The sequence below is a fragment of the Oxyura jamaicensis genome, chromosome 3, assembly GCF_011077185.1.
Source record: "Oxyura jamaicensis isolate SHBP4307 breed ruddy duck chromosome 3, BPBGC_Ojam_1.0, whole genome shotgun sequence".
NCBI lineage: Eukaryota > Metazoa > Chordata > Aves > Anseriformes > Anatidae > Oxyura > Oxyura jamaicensis.
Window position 1 is genome coordinate 43,706,266 of NC_048895.1, and position 16,055 is coordinate 43,722,320.

At 35.8% G+C, this 16,055-nt stretch overlaps 1 protein-coding gene across 2 annotated transcripts in view; it reads left to right on the forward strand.

The window, feature by feature from the left end:
- The window catches only part of THBS2 (thrombospondin 2), a 32,932-nt gene extending 17,244 nt beyond the window's left edge, over nt 1-15,688 (forward strand). For both annotated transcript variants that reach the window (XM_035322161.1, XM_035322160.1), the window contains exons 14-22: nt 2,091-2,198; nt 3,984-4,143; nt 5,485-5,603; nt 6,041-6,275; nt 9,104-9,331; nt 9,795-10,066; nt 11,030-11,127; nt 13,025-13,164; nt 13,823-15,688. In XM_035322161.1, the coding sequence (XP_035178052.1) occupies nt 2,091-2,198; nt 3,984-4,143; nt 5,485-5,603; nt 6,041-6,275; nt 9,104-9,331; nt 9,795-10,066; nt 11,030-11,127; nt 13,025-13,164; nt 13,823-13,830 (1,368 nt within the window). In that variant the 3' untranslated portion in view covers nt 13,831-15,688. The remainder of the gene's footprint in view (nt 1-2,090; nt 2,199-3,983; nt 4,144-5,484; nt 5,604-6,040; nt 6,276-9,103; nt 9,332-9,794; nt 10,067-11,029; nt 11,128-13,024; nt 13,165-13,822) is intronic.
- The last annotated feature ends 367 nt before the right edge of the window (nt 15,689-16,055 follow it).

The window sequence follows — 16,055 nt, forward strand, 5'->3', positions numbered from 1 at the left end:
CAAAAAAAGCTGTTTCAGAGGATTGATTCATGCTTTCTATAACATACATGTTGATCTAATAAACACAAGTACTTCATTTAAGGGAGAAAGGGAGAAAAACACCTTAAAAATACCAGAAGCAAACCAAAGCTTCTTTCTTTGAGCTGATAATGGTTGAAAGTTTATTTACAGCCTAAGCAAAGCTATATGAATAAAGCAAGTAGTTTTAGGTAATAATAATAAAATCTTAGGAATACATTTACTGTAAATTTATTTTTCATTCACATGAAAGTATTTTTTTTTCCATAAGTATTACTGGACCAATGTAGAACTTGGTCAACAGGCGATTCAATGAAGCCTAGTTTACTATGCGTTTGTGTCTTGAGGTTATGTTCCCAGGTGGAAGGTGTGTTGAAGGTGTACTTCCTCTACACTTTCCTCCATGGAGACTGTGGTGAGGTGGGGATCAGTCTCTTTTTCCCAAGCAGCTAGAGATAGGATGAGGAAATGGCCTCAAGTTGCATGGAGTAGGGAGGTAGAGGGGGCATTAAGTTGGATATCAGGAAAGATTTCTGGAATTTCAGCATTGGAACTGGCTGCTCAGGGAAGTGGTTGAGTCATCATCCATGGGAGGTATTTGAAAGACTTGTAGCTGGTGCTCAGGGACGTGGCTGAGTGGTAGACTTGGCAGTGCAAGGTTAATGTTTGGAGTTCATGATCTTAGAGTTATTTTCCATCCTAAATTGCTCTGTGATTCTATGTCTAAGTCTTTCTAATAAAATGTCTTTTGAGTGCACTGGTTAGATCTATCTCCTCTTCATCCTTTACTTCTTTTTGTAAAGCTTATGTGAACCAGCTGCCCTTGAGGGAGCTTATGAGAAACGGCTGCCTCACTACTGGGTTTGTATGAAATTGGACTGAAATCTGTAGAGAATACAGACAGACAAACATACAAAGTGATTGAGCAAGCTTTGACTATTTTTTTTTTCACTGATAAAAACAAAAACACAATCATTTTGTATCACTGGTAGGCACTACAGAGTTGGAGAATAAAGGCTGTTCACAAGTATTTTGTAAAAACGTGCAATAAAAAGTTTGCAGTTACATTATGGTTTTGATATTTATCACAAGTTTTCCAGTTCTCTCTTTCTTAAATTGTCAGTACTATTGGAACTGCTGAGGTTAAAAACAGGGCTGGGAATATTACTGGAATATTCATTCTTTTTTAGGGGAGATGTTACCAAAAAAAAAAACAACAACAACAAAAAAACAAACGTATTTCTGCAGTACATTGGCAGATCCAGTTTTTGCCTGAGGTATATATGGCATGAGAGAAAAAGTGAGAATAACAAAGTGGTTTTTTGTAGGTATATTTATTCTTAGCTAGTGGTAGAATTACAATCCATTTTTTCAGCTGATTTTAGTACTTTCTTTAAAAGGGAATACATGTTAAAACTTTTTTTTTTTACTTTTTCCGTCGAATCTAAGCTTTATTCTTTTATAATAATAATTCTTTACAAAGCTCTGTTAACATAATAAAGAGATCAATTCACCTTTCATTTTCAGAGCTATGAGAGAGCAAAAGTGCAGCAGAACAGTATAAAGGCCCATTTTTCAAAACCCATGCATACAGGGTTCCCCTTACTGCTGTCTACTACCTCATTGCAATAACTTTCCATATGAACAATTGTTTCTGAAGATATCTCCTGGTTTGTATGCTTTTCTGGCAACAAAACTTGGACATTTTATATGTAATCTTCAAACATACTTCAATGAGCTGTGTATAAGAAGTTGATGTAAGCAAGTGTGTGTGCGTGTGGTGTGTTTGTTCTTTGCTAGATAGTTTCATCTAGAATTTACTGGAAACATCCCTTTACCAGAAGAAAAGCTGAGAAATAGAATGATTTGCAGATGCATTTCACTTACTTTACAATATGAAATCAGCAAATGAACTACTATCTTTGGCAACAAACAAACACAGACTCCTTAAAAAGTATTTGTGGATGATTTTCTTGTTTTATAGCCTCCAGTGTAACATATCTGCTATTCTACCCAGGCAAGTCATTCTGACATAATGTAAACCTAATGCCTCAATTCTTTCTTTTCACCAGGACAACTGCCCCCTTTTGCCTAACTCTGGCCAAGAGGACTTTGATAAAGATGGCAAAGGAGATGCCTGTGATGAGGATGATGACAATGACGGTGTTGAAGATGACAAAGTAAGATGCATTTCTCTGTTATCAGTACATTTGACCTAAACATTTGTTTTTAAGGAAAACCATTACAACAGATGAGAACTTTATTGTTCAAAACTTCACCTGAGTTACTCTGCATTGCTTTCCCTGAATGATGCCTGCTGCAGAGTAAAGTTGTTTTGGGTCAAATGAGAGTAGCACTGGGAAGAGCAAAACAACATAGGGAGCCCAGGGCTAAACTAAGTTCTCCATATCAGCTCCGGGTTCTGTTGTGTGCATGAAAACAGTTCAACTGAGTTTCGTATTTTGCAACGGGAGAATGATTGTTCCATTGCACTTTAAAATCTGATAGACGTTAGATCTGAGGTATGGTAGAAGCAAATTGTGATAGGAACTGTAAACGTAGAGAGCATCAAGGGGAAATGACAGGAGGAAAGTTACTAGCCTGTTTCATGCTTTGCTCTTTTAGATTTGCCCAAAAGAATGAGATTCATAAACTGGAAGAACTTAAGATAGGCAGTTAGTCTAAACATGTTACCCCTTTGCAATCAGCAAAAGGTCAGAAATACATCAAGAGTGGGATTCATTCTGCCTTTTCTGAACATATTTAGAATGCATGAGTTTAAGATTACTGTTCCTCTTTGTTCCCTTCACAGGGAGCCTAGATTCTCTAGAGCTTTAGATGGTTAAATCTGAGTTAGAACTGTATTCATGAAGCCTCTGTATGGCATATTTAAAAAGTCAAAGAATCATCTGATAACATAATATGGCTTATATATATGGAAAAATTGTAGCTAGTTGTTCAGTTTTATGTACAGTATAAAATTTTGACTTGCCTCTATATCATGTCTTTAAGTATATAAAATGTGTATGTGAGGAATCTAAAATGTGTAGTTAAAATGATTTCCTAGTAAAGAATGTGTTTTTGCTTTTGCAGAGGAAAAGTAATTTAAAAATATTTTCAAATTACTCCCTTCAGATTCCACAATGCTGATCTGCCCCTCAGTCCCACTGCTTTGATTTGGTTTGGTGGTTCTTTGCTTTCCACACAGAGTACTTCCTCATGCCTGTGCAAAAGTCCCTGTGTAATTTGGGGATGTGTAAAGCATAAGAAATTTTATTTTGGCAGTCTATCAGATTAGGGATTGAATTAGATGAATTTCTAAAAGTTCCAGTAAAGGGAACAATTTTGGGGAAAAATATGTTGGGTCAATTAGAGTATTTCATATTAATTTTGCTTTTTAAAATCTTTTGTGCTTTATTATCATGTGCAATATAACACAACTCATAAAAAGTCAGTCCTTGTTTAAAATGAAAAATTAAAATATTTGGTTTAAGAGTGAGAATACTGATACTAATTTGTTCCAAAGAAATCAGAGTATCGATTCCAGTTTCTTCCAACAAAAATAATATGTGCTGAGATTGGATTGATTTTACAACATATTGTGGTTTTGACAAAACACAGGTACCAGTGGGTTGCAGTTCTGTTGAAATTTCTGAGTATAGATCCAATTTAAAATGTCTGTTGCTCTCATAGAGAGACATGTTATATGCCTCACATATCTTGTACAGAAACGCAAAATACACAGTGAGCTAGGCAGTGCTTCTTCAGTTCTTCAGTTCTTCTTCAGTGCTTCTTCAGATCTTCAGTTTAGGCACAGTTTGTCCACTGAAAAATAATGTATTCACGTCTTGATTTTGGCCTCTGTCCAAGATGAATAGGAAGAGTGACCACTTCATAGTATGTGCTCATGACCTCAGTTCAAGCTGTGATTTATATTCTTAAGTCTCTTTATTTCTTCTCACTAGGACAATTGCCCTCTTTTGTTCAACCCTCGTCAGTTCGATTATGACAAGGATGAAGTTGGTGACCGCTGTGATAATTGTCCCTATGTGCACAACCCTGCTCAGATTGACACAGATAATAACGGGGAGGGTGACTCATGTGCTGTGGATATTGATGGAGACGGTATGTTTTCAGTCTTGAGAATTAAGTGCTGTGCTGTAAGTACACTATGAGTTATGGACAGTAAGATGAAATACCTACTTTTATACATGGAATAAAATCAAGTTTAGCTGCTCAAAAATGCAACAGAAGAAAGAGAAGACTGAGGTTCATCTGTCCTATGTAGTATACTTGTCCATAATGTCCCTAAGTAAATACAGTGGATACTGTTGGAGAATAAATCACAGCAGATCTTTTGTTAGGGTAATATTAGAAAAAAATCTTTCTTTCCTCTGTGTTCCAAAGTAATCAGTGTCTAATATAACATTTTTTTTGACTTTTTTTCTCCTTTTTAATGTTTGAGGAGGGAAAAGAACATCAGAACATCCATGCAGTTAAGACAATATCTTCAGTAAATTAATCTGCCTTTTTATGAAAGCACTGCAATGCCCATAACAATCCAAATATACATTTTTTTGTCTTAAAATTTTATTAAAGGTGTTTATTTTATCTACCTGTACATGTCTATATGACCCAGATTTAATCAGAGTAAGGAGGGAAAAATCAGTTAAATGTCTCTCAAAAATTTACTTTTGTAGTATTTCAAATTTATGTGAATCCAGAAGTGCTATTAGTTAAAGAAATCTGTTTTTGGATTTCCTTCAGCAAATGTAGAAACTTTAGAATGCTTATCCAGGGACTGTATAGTATAGGAAATGGTCCTTTTGTCCTTTCCAGACAGCTATGCCAACATGTATTGATTATGTTTCTTTTCTACATATTATAATTTTGAAGGAGGTTGTCCATTGTATAATGAACTTTCCTGAGGGGGAGCAGTTTCTATTTAAAATTTGGCATGCTATACAATAAATGACATATGTTCTGGTAAAATGAAATCATTTAGTGCTGAGGCAGCTGAACATTAATGCAGTTGTTTCTATACAAAACTATTCAGACATTCCACCGTGATATAGCTATGCATTCTATGCCATTCCATATAGCATCTGTGAAGAAAGTACAAATCAAATTATTTAAAAATACCCCACCTCTTCATCTATTTTTTTTAAAGAAATGTTGAATCTGTGCAGAAAGGGTAGAAACATAAGACTTAATCAAGCTTTACTTTAGCAAAATCTCTTAGGAAAGTACATATAGAAGTATTTATCATAGCAAGAAAAGTGGGATTGATACTGTATTATTATTATTTTGTTTTCTAATACTAGCCACTGTTTCATGATCTATCAACCAACCTATGAGCACCTTATGAGTGCTGCTTCTTTACTGATGACTTATAGTCTGTGATTATCTGTGCTGGATGACATATTATTTTGATTTCTTCATTCTTTTTTTCTTCTTTCCTCCTAGACATTTTTAATGAACGAGATAATTGTCCTTACGTCTATAACACAGACCAGAGTGATACTGATGGTGATGGAGTTGGTGATCAGTGTGATAATTGTCCATTGATGCATAATCCAGACCAGGTAAATGTTAGGCACAGTCATTAATGACAAGGGAAAAGAAAAGCAGGAAAACATCTGAGGATATAGCTGAAGCTGTTGCTATTTCTCTCATAATTGCATAATACAGGTAGACTGAAGGAACTGCACTGCATGCGTGAACCCAATATCTCATGTGTATGCCCCTAACACAATGGATGACATCACTTAAAAGAGTTTGTAGCTGTGCCCTTAGATAACCTGACACATGTTGTTGCCAAACAAATTCTGACCAGGTCTGATTCACTGGCAATTTGCATAAGTAGCTATCCTATTTTGAAATCATGTTTCTGCATTAAGCGTGTTTTTCATCTCAGTATCACTTGTCTGCAGAGAAGTTCCTGAGGAAAAATATTGAGAAATGTTAAGTACCTGGCTATCAGTATTTTTTGCTTGGTAACAATTTTAATTCTTTTTTGTAGACTGATGCAGATAATGACCTTGTTGGTGACCAGTGTGACAACAATGAAGACATAGATGAAGATGGCCACCAGAACAACCAAGATAACTGCCCTTACATCCCCAATGCTAACCAGGCTGACCATGATAAAGATGGTAAAGGGGATGCCTGTGATCCTGATGATGACAATGATGGTATTCCAGATGACAGGGATAATTGCCGCCTCAGATACAACCCTGACCAGGAGGATTCTGATGGTAAGAGCAATGTGACATGAATTTAACTTAGTTCTTAGTATCCAATTCTGATCTTGGAATAGAAATATTTGATGAAGAGAAATAGTCTCTAAATCAAACTGAGCTACCTTTTATATTTGAGGCAGCATGGACTTCAATGCAAGTGCTCTAGACTATTTGGACCACAATTAAGAAACCCCTCTGAGAGGGGCTCAAACAAATGTGATTATTTATAGAGAAACACCTTTCAGAAATTAAATACATATATATATTTCTGGTTTTAATTTTGAAATATAAAAAACCTGGGAAAATAATTCAGATTGAATTTCACATCTTAAATGAAAAAACGAATTGCTTTGTTTTCAAGCAAGATGTCTTCTGAAAATTAAAATGGAAAAAATCTGTCTTACTGCTTTGTTTTATTTTGAAAGGAGACTATTTATGTAGTTCTTAAGTCTAAAATCATTTTTTATTTTAAATTATTTTTCTAAAAAGTATTTGTGAGCAGCTTTTCTCAAATCTGTTTTATAGGTTAGTAACTTGAAATACATTTTGATGTCACAGTTTAAGAAATGGATACATAATCCTTGTTTTTTCCAGTTCCTGTCCTGAAATACTGCTGGGCACTCTCAAACAATCCTTCTTTGTGTTTGGCTGTATTTCAGTAATGAAATTATGAAAGTTTCACAATCATAAATGTAACTTAGAAAACATTCAATCCTTTGAAAACCAACACAATATGTCTACAATAATGGCCATTGCAAGAAATACCTGAGCAATTTCTGTTCTGAGTTATACAACTTGCTGGAGTCATTCCATGATTATGTTGGTGAAATTGAAAGCAGAATTTAATACCTACACAATATGGTTTTATGTACTTTTAGAAAGACAAAATCCAGAGACCTGACTGGTTTCCTGGTAAGACAACTGCTGTAGGAAGTTTCTGATTGGTAGTAGTACTTCACCTTTCAGCCCAATGATATAATGGTAATATCTTTGTACTTGTCAATCTCTAGAATATCCTCTTAATTTCAGAAATACTCCAAAATAAGGGTGCCCCCAAACTGAGGTATAGTCATCTGTCACCTGGATCTTGCGAGTGAGAGTACTGTTATGTATGGAGAAAGCATTCACAGAAAGAGTAAATTAAAAAAAAATTAGCCAGTTCATCACTGTCATCAGCAGCAGGCCCAAGAGAAATCTTGGAAAAATGATAAATAAAGACAAAAGATGCTCCCACGCTCTTGAAGATGTGAGCTATAGCTTTTAACGATGAGGCCCTTGGGAGAGCTGTTGGACATGGCTGGGTAAACAAACGCTTTCTAACTTTTCTTGACACACAGTCAACATTGTCAGCAACAGCTCAGTACCAAATGAACGTCATCAAGACTTTAAGTGGATAACTAAGTTCTCCTATGACTCGATATTGCCTCTTCATTATTGGCAAGGAGAATAAAATTTGAAATTTACTCTCTTCTTCTAAGTGCTAAGATAAACAGGTGCGTGAGCACACAGAGCTGATCAGGATTTGGAGTTTTCCATGGCCAATTGCCAGATTGAAAATAGGACTAATTTACAGTCACAGTCAGAGTGGTTCAGGTTGGAAGGGACCTCTAGAGATCATCTAGTCCAACCTCCCTGGTTGGGCAGGGTCACCTGGAGCACGTTGCACAGGATCATGTCCAAGCAGGTTTTAATCTCCAGAGAAGGAGACTCCACAGCTTCTCTGGGCAACCTATAGCTGAACGTTCAAAAGTATTTGAGTTATTAGATGCTTTAGCTTACTCTAACTATCCTTTTTGGCTGTTGCCTAAGACTCATTCTGCTTTTCTGCTCTATTAATGAAAGCTTTATTCCTGAAAAATACTGTGCCAGTTAGGCATGGTAATGTAGCTTTGCATTTGTCTGAAACGTAGTAATAGCTCAGTAATTAATTAGGTGGATCATTGCTATTTCTCATTTTGTTAATTCCCATGTTCTTAGAACAGTCACAAACACATCTTAAAAAGGAGAAGCTCAGTTATGTGAAGTTAGAAACAAATTAACTGTTGGGTCTGGTTGTACATTATTAGTACCCAGTGTAATATCCCATTGCTTCTGTTGTAAAAGTCAGAGCCTTCCTTCTATTTTCTTACGTGTTTCTGAAGTGCTATGTTTTATCTTAAAACAAATTGTTTTACCTACAACTGAAAGAGTAACAAAGCATGTATACATATTTTACAATAATATTATCCCCACTTTCTTTTGACATAGTCGTGACATTTCTGCAATCTGAAGCACCCTGCATGGATTGTTGCTGAAGGAATCTTGAGACACAAATAAGTCTTAAAAGAAAAGAAAAGAAATGGATCTTGAGTATCTTCAATGTAGTATATAGGGACTGGGTAATTTGCAGTAGGGTAAAGATTTTAGCACTGCTTGAATTCATTTACGCTGCATGTATTAAAATGTGGCCTTATATCCACATCTGGGACAAATCATACTGAAAATTTAATACAAACATTAGTGAATTACATCGGCATAGGAAATTTCCAAGTCCCCCAACGCTGTTTCTAAATCATATAGACTAAAGCCCAGATTGATGACTGTCGTAAACCACTGACTGGCCAGTTTTATTAGCATTAATTTTGGCCCTGATCTAAGTTGATGGTTTCTTCCAGTCATTACCAGCAGTGTTTCAAATGTTTGTTTCAAATGAACTTTCAGAGAATGAAGCTTTATTTAGAGCATTCTTTGAGGAACTAGAAATAACGTACTCACATCATAATTTTTTTCCACTAGTGCAAGAGCCATTAGGTAGCATGGATAATTTGCTAACAATTGTATTCACTTATTCCTATTGCTTATAGGTGATGGCAGAGGTGATATTTGCAAAGATGACTTTGACAATGACAATGTCCCAGATATTTATGATGTATGTCCTGAAAACAATGCCATCAGTGAAACAGATTTCAGAAAATTCCAGATGGTCCCTCTGGACCCCAAGGGAACAGCTCAGATTGATCCCAACTGGGTTATTCGCCACCAAGGCAAGGAACTGGTGCAGACTGCCAACTCTGATCCTGGAATAGCCGTAGGTAAGTATCAAATGTTAGCCTGCATCTTTGCATAAACAACCAGTGATCTAGTGATCAAGGAAAAAAAAAAGTAGATAAACATGTCTTTTTGATGCTCCAAGGTTGGGACTGAAACATTGGTTGTATATGCCCAAATTAAAAATAGCTCAATGCTGTTTGCCTTTGTTGACCATTCAGTTTGTCACTGGCTGTAACACACATTAAATATTCTGTAGAAAAACCTTACATATGTGTAGTGCCTGTTGTCTTTTACCTTTGTAAATAACATGTTTCTCTCTAGAAACCTCCATAGGATAGGTTAGGTAGGCAAGTGTAGACACGTTAGACTTAGGTAGGCAACTTCTGTTCTTACAGGTGAAGAAATTGAAAAAGCAAAGCTTAGGATTAAAGTTGGGACTCTTGGGTGTTGGTGGCTGAATCCAACACTGTAATTCAGTGGTTTATGTCTTCTGTCCTCTCCCAGGTTACGATGAGTTCAGCTCCGTTGACTTCAGTGGCACATTTTATGTTAACACAGACCGTGATGATGACTATGCTGGCTTTGTGTTTGGCTACCAGTCCAGCAGTCGGTTTTATGTTCTGATGTGGAAGCAGGTCACTCAGACCTACTGGGAGGACAAACCAACCAGGGCTTATGGCTATTCTGGTGTGTCACTCAAAGTAGTGAATTCAACAACTGGTACTGGTGAACACTTGAGAAATGCTCTCTGGCACACAGGAAACACCCCTGGACAGGTGAGAGATTTAAAACTTCAGGGCTATGATGATGCCTGATTAATCTTTTAACAAGAAGGGAGGTGTCTGGAAATGAGTTTTCTTTCACACCTCAATTGTTGCAGAAGATTACAAGCTTTTCTTCAGTTCACATATTATTAGTCTCAATAATAGCATTTGCCTTGTGTTTCAAAGAAAACATTACACATATAAAAATCATGAATGTAATAAATTATGTGTAAAAGGAAAGGTGGGGTGTGGTCCTAAAAAGAGTAAGAGATCTCAGTTATGCACAAATCCTTTGTGACCTCTGTACTGGCACTTGTTCCTTCAACATTCCAGCTTGTTTGAATTATGCTTGGTTTAGACCTCAGCAACCAGTGACAGCCAAAGAGAACAGAAATGAAAACAAAGAGGAAAAAATCACTTCTGTTCCAAGTAGGGTCCAGCCACAGAAGAATCTTTTGCCTTTTGGAAAAGAAGTTAGTGAGGCTTTGTGCGTGAATAGCAATTTCACACTGGAGTTCTTGCAGGAGTGAGGCCGCAACTGAGTGCAAGAGTTTTCAAGGAATAAGCCAGAGGTAGTAACATCTGTGCAAGCTGCAGTCCTTTTCACTCAGTGAGCCACTCATACAGATAGGAAAAGCAGCATCAGATCTTTCAGCGTGGGTGTCTGTGTGCACATAGGGGCAGGACTGCAAAAGAGAAGTCAGATTCAATGCTGCAATGGCCTTCAGTAACAGATAAGTAACTGATCTATAGTTACAGACAGGAATTTTCATTACTCTCCCTAGAAGGGAACAGACTGAAAAAATAGTATGCTGATCATATGTTAAACACTGGTTTTGGTTTCATCATATGTTAAACACTGGTATTGGTTTCATGCTCTGCAGCAAATGATCTGCAGCTGCATGTACAGTTACTGTAGTGGATGTACAGTTCTGAAGCAGTGTTTCTAATATAGCATTTGTATTCCTACCATAGGTGCGTACTTTGTGGCATGATCCCAAGAACATTGGCTGGAAAGATTATACTGCATACAGGTGGCATTTGGTTCATAGGCCTAAAACAGGACTAATAAAGTAAGAAATATTTCTGTGTCTCTATATTAGAATTAGTATAATTCTGTTCATATAACTTCATATAACACTTCTGTTCATATAACAGCTATTTCATCACTTTCTTTGTTAGTTTTTATAATGGTAATACATACGTTACAGTTTGTACCAATATTTAGGGAACCATTTTGTTATCTTCAGAATGACTCAGGTGTATTTAACTTAGTAGGGATAGTTCAGTATTTACATCAGCTAAAAATTCTTATTTTTTTTTTAAAAAATCTTTCTCAATAGCTCTACTGTAAAGGGACCAAAAATTCCTAAGTAAAACCCAAAGCAAGATTAGAACATGAGATTCTTCCATAGCCTCTGGAATTTGAATGAATGAAATTAATTAGAAACATCAGAATTGCCACAGGGAAATAGGCCAACCTCCTGTCTGCTTCAGCATCCTGTCTCCAATAGTGGCTTATACAAGATACTGCAGAAGTAGCCATAAGCACATCTGCAATGCACATAGCAAGGAGCTATGGCATATTATTTTCCTTAAAGCCCAGCTGTTTATCTGATATTCCAAAGAATAAGCATTAACTGTCTATGTCAGTTTTATCTTGTACTAACTACTGTAACTGTAAGTATGTTTTTCATGGGGCAGAGTCTGACATTCCAAAGTCTTGCTAGTTTGTGTTTAGTAAGAGTAGGGGAGTCTGGCTGTGAAAGACAAAGGGACAAATTTGGTTAGACTACTTGGTCTGTCGTTTGGGGGAAGAAAAAAAGTTTCAGTGTATAAGTCTTTATGCATTGAAGGATTGCAGTGCAAGGCACTGGCTGATACAGGTCAAAAAGACACTTGAGTATTTCATTCATGTCGCTGTTGTCTGTAACTTCCTTTGCAGAATGTACTTAGTGTCAGACAAAACATATTTCGTATGGTAACACGTTAGATTAGTCAACCGTGACAAAATCGATGGTCTGGGACATTAGTTTCCCTCATTCTTTAGGGTGTTTTAAGAGGAAATAAATAAACAAAAGCAATTATTTCAATAGTATAGTTAAGAAACTACATTATTTGTACAGAAATAGCAATTTAATATTAACATGTTTAGATCTTTTTGTCTCTGCTGTAATCAAAAGACTGTAGACTCACTTCACATTTGGCTATTTTTTAGAGACAGAGCCCAAGAAACTTAGGTTCTTAAGGTTCCTGTCGTAAGGTCTCCCATGAGAAGTGGAGAATCTAAGATCAAGGAACTGCAACTTGTCTGGTAGAAAATAAAAATGAAGAGGTCTGTTGGCTCCAGGGTGGGTGTCTGAGACACTCAAGGGGAAAAAATGATAAAAAGAACCAATTCATTCTTTTCTAGTTTATAAATCTATCTGTTTGTGTCCAAATCCTTCCAGCTTTCATTAGGAGCTTACGACGTCTGAAACTGAAATTTAACATGTCTCCAATTAATGTTTTGTTAGAATCTAAAGGGACAGTTTTTCCAATTTCTGATTTTGGCCCTTGCACCTAGAGATAAGTAAATCAGCCATTCACATGGCTGTAAAGAAGATTTTGCAAAACTATGTGCTTAGGTCTTGTGTTAACCTCTGAGTTCACAGGGACAGAGTCTTATCAATGAATGATAGTACATGACATAGTTCATTCCAGGAGACTTGACTGTTCTAAATAAAGAATTGGGAAATCTTTTGCAGATGGTGTGCATAAAATTACTTATAGAACAGCTCCACTACTTTTGATTAATGTATTATGGCTGCCAGCCATGTGGGCGTGAGAGAGAGTTGAGTGATCCTTACAATGAAGCTGTGTTATCTGGTGACTTGTTAAAATGAATTCACTTCTTGGAAGCTGTTACTAGCCCTTAACACTGGACACTCCATTATCCTCCTTTTCTAATTTATATTATGTTCTTTACAGAGTTTTAGTTTATGAGGGGAAGCAAGTCATGGTGGATTCTGGACCAATCTATGATACAACCTTTGCTGGTGGACGATTGGGTCTTTTTGTCTTCTCTCAAGAGATGGTCTATTTCTCTGATCTCAAATATGAATGCAGAGGTTAGTTACAGAAAATGTCTGGAAAATGCTGATGCCTTTGATACAACCTATGGAGCAAGCACGAAATATGGAAATGAAGAGTACAGATTGTTTTCTGTAACAAGAGGATAATCTCATAGCATGTCCTGAACCTTGATTTGTTGAAATACCGTGAATGCTCTTTGCCCCTGTAGTAATCTCAATTTGAATAATAAAACCCAGATGTTTAATATTACCCACCTGGAAGAAATGAGAGAAATCTGAGTGAGATATGCACTTAGAATTCTCTCTGCATATCCACTTTCCTTTGTAGGCTATTTCAGTGTGTCCTGCGGGCAGAGAGCTACTTCGGGTCACCCCTCTTTCCAAGAGACATGAAGGAGAGAGTAGACATTCTTAATGAGCATGTCTGTGTATTGTGCCACCTCTGAAATGTTTTGAAATAGGAAAACCTTGGAAAGCATTTTCTCTATATATGATTTTTTTATATTCATATATAGATAGTTTCATATTCATGTGCACATATAGGTAGATGCCTATTTTATGTAAATGTTCTTACATGTGTAGGAAAATGCAGAATGGGAAGCATTGCAACCTTATACATGTATCATTCAATCCTGTCTGAATTCTAAACTAATAAATCAACCACAATTAACATATTTTTTCCCATTTCTTTCAGATGCTTGAGCAATGGTTGCTGCATTACCAGCAAAGTACTGTAAATGCTATGCAACCTAGACACCTCAGTACATCCTGGTACTCCCATTTTCTGTTTTTGTGTACCTCCTTCTCTCTCCACGGGCTCCACTGACCAGGTACCTCCCTGCTGCCAGGCGTGGCTCGGCCATCCCTCCACCCAAGTGCCTTCTCACAGCCAGCACTAATGAAACCTAAAACATGAGCGTCTGACCCACCACTGAAGCAAAAGCAGATTGATACATTAGAACACTTCTGTAGAGTGAAAACTTAGCAAACCACATTTGTTTGTTTATTTGCCTTTTCTTAAGGAATGACGTTTACATACAAAAATGTAATTACTTAATGTATTTATATATATATATGGAAAATGGGGGAGATAATGATTATTAGTCATTATCTTTAAATGAGGAAAAAATGATTAAATAATGTTGTAGGTATGGTTGATGCTTCCTTGCTCTGATCAGGGCTGGACTTGAATGACAAAACCTCTGGGTCCAACTGTAGCAAAGTAACAGAGGGCCACACCAACAGTATTTATACTAACAATGAAAAAGCTTTTGGAAAATAAAATGAAGGTCAATTATGAAGATTTCTTGGTCCCAAAAGATGTCCTTTAGCTGATGAGGATGCTCTTAATAACACCCATTAAAATTAAAGTTGGTAGAAACGTCAAATTTGCAACCTCTATAGCATTGACTAGCATCAGAGAGTTAATTCAGGCCAAACAGAATTGAACTAGAAACTCCCATGTGAAAGGGAAGAGTGATTAATTTAAAAGTCCCAAATCATCGTCAAGTCATCCTCTGACTTTCATAAAATGATTGCTAGTTGTTCCATTTCCATTATGTTCTGCATTCCCTCATAATAAAAAATATTCCATGAACATGTGGAGCAAAATGAACCTGAACCACTTTCCCACCTCTGCTGCAAAAAGCACTTTGACATCTTGAATCCTGATCTGGGTTTTTGAAGAGGTGGCAACGTCACTATTACTTAATTTGGTAATGTAAGGGCTTAAGGTTCCACTTATAAATATTTTGTTAATATTTATTACAATTATCATACCAAGCTACTTTCTCTGATAATTTATTTTAAAGCATGTCATATAATACATCAGTAATACATTTACAAAGGATGATATTTTAAAGCTATTTTTAAAGCATATCACAATCTGAGATATCGTCAAAGCATGATATACACTTAAGCAAGGGTTATATTCAAGTATGCTTTAAAGTTAAATAAATAATAATAAGGAGTTTATAAATGGAACCTTAATATATATCCAGTTACCCTATCTTTAATATTTTGTATTTTACCTATGTCTGCTGTATATAGAACTTCTTAAAATAATGCTGAAGGGATACCAGTGTTTATTCTAAACAGATACAACAGTTATTCAGATATGCAATAGTATAAACATGTTTAACATTTCGTTTTTGTTTTCTTTAAGTTGTATGATCTTTGTTCATGAAAGAACACTTGCTGGTGTAATTTTATTCATAGATGGGTTTACTAATGGAATAATACAGTATCTCTGCCTTCTTATAGGGCACAGTGAGATAAATGTTGAATCAACTTTTTCTCCCTTGAAATAGATTTTATTGCTATATTCATTAGAAAGAATTCCACAGTTGCTGACTTTATTGCACATTTTATATTGGTCATATTATCAATTCTTTTTTTTTTTTTTTTTTGTTTTTTTGTTTTTTTGTTTTTTTTTTTTCAAAATCCTCTTCATGAGGTTTTTAAGTGTGTTTCAGTTTCTTTCCTTTGGTATTTCAAATTGTATCCCCAAGTCCCAAGCAGAAGGGAGGGTTACTTCATTAAATGTAATGATTGTAATGGCTGTGTAGGGTTTTTTGTTTTTTTGAAGAGAGACATCAGTGTAGGGATGAAGATGTTAATATTTGGACTGTATCATAATTTTCCTATTCTATGTAAATTATTTATGATGTTTTTTTATTTTTCTCATTTTTTTTTTCTCTTTGAGTGTGTGTGAGAGAGTGAGATCAATGAAATTTCACTTTGTTTTGCCAAAAATTGTAAATAATTATTTATTTGTTTACATGGACGGAACTTTATCATTTAACGTCCTGATTCATTTAGTCAGATCCTCATTTATATATATATATATATATTTTCAGAAATTAATGATAGGAAATAAACTGTAAAAAGGTTTTATAAAAAAAAATCTCTTTACCTTTTTTATAGTT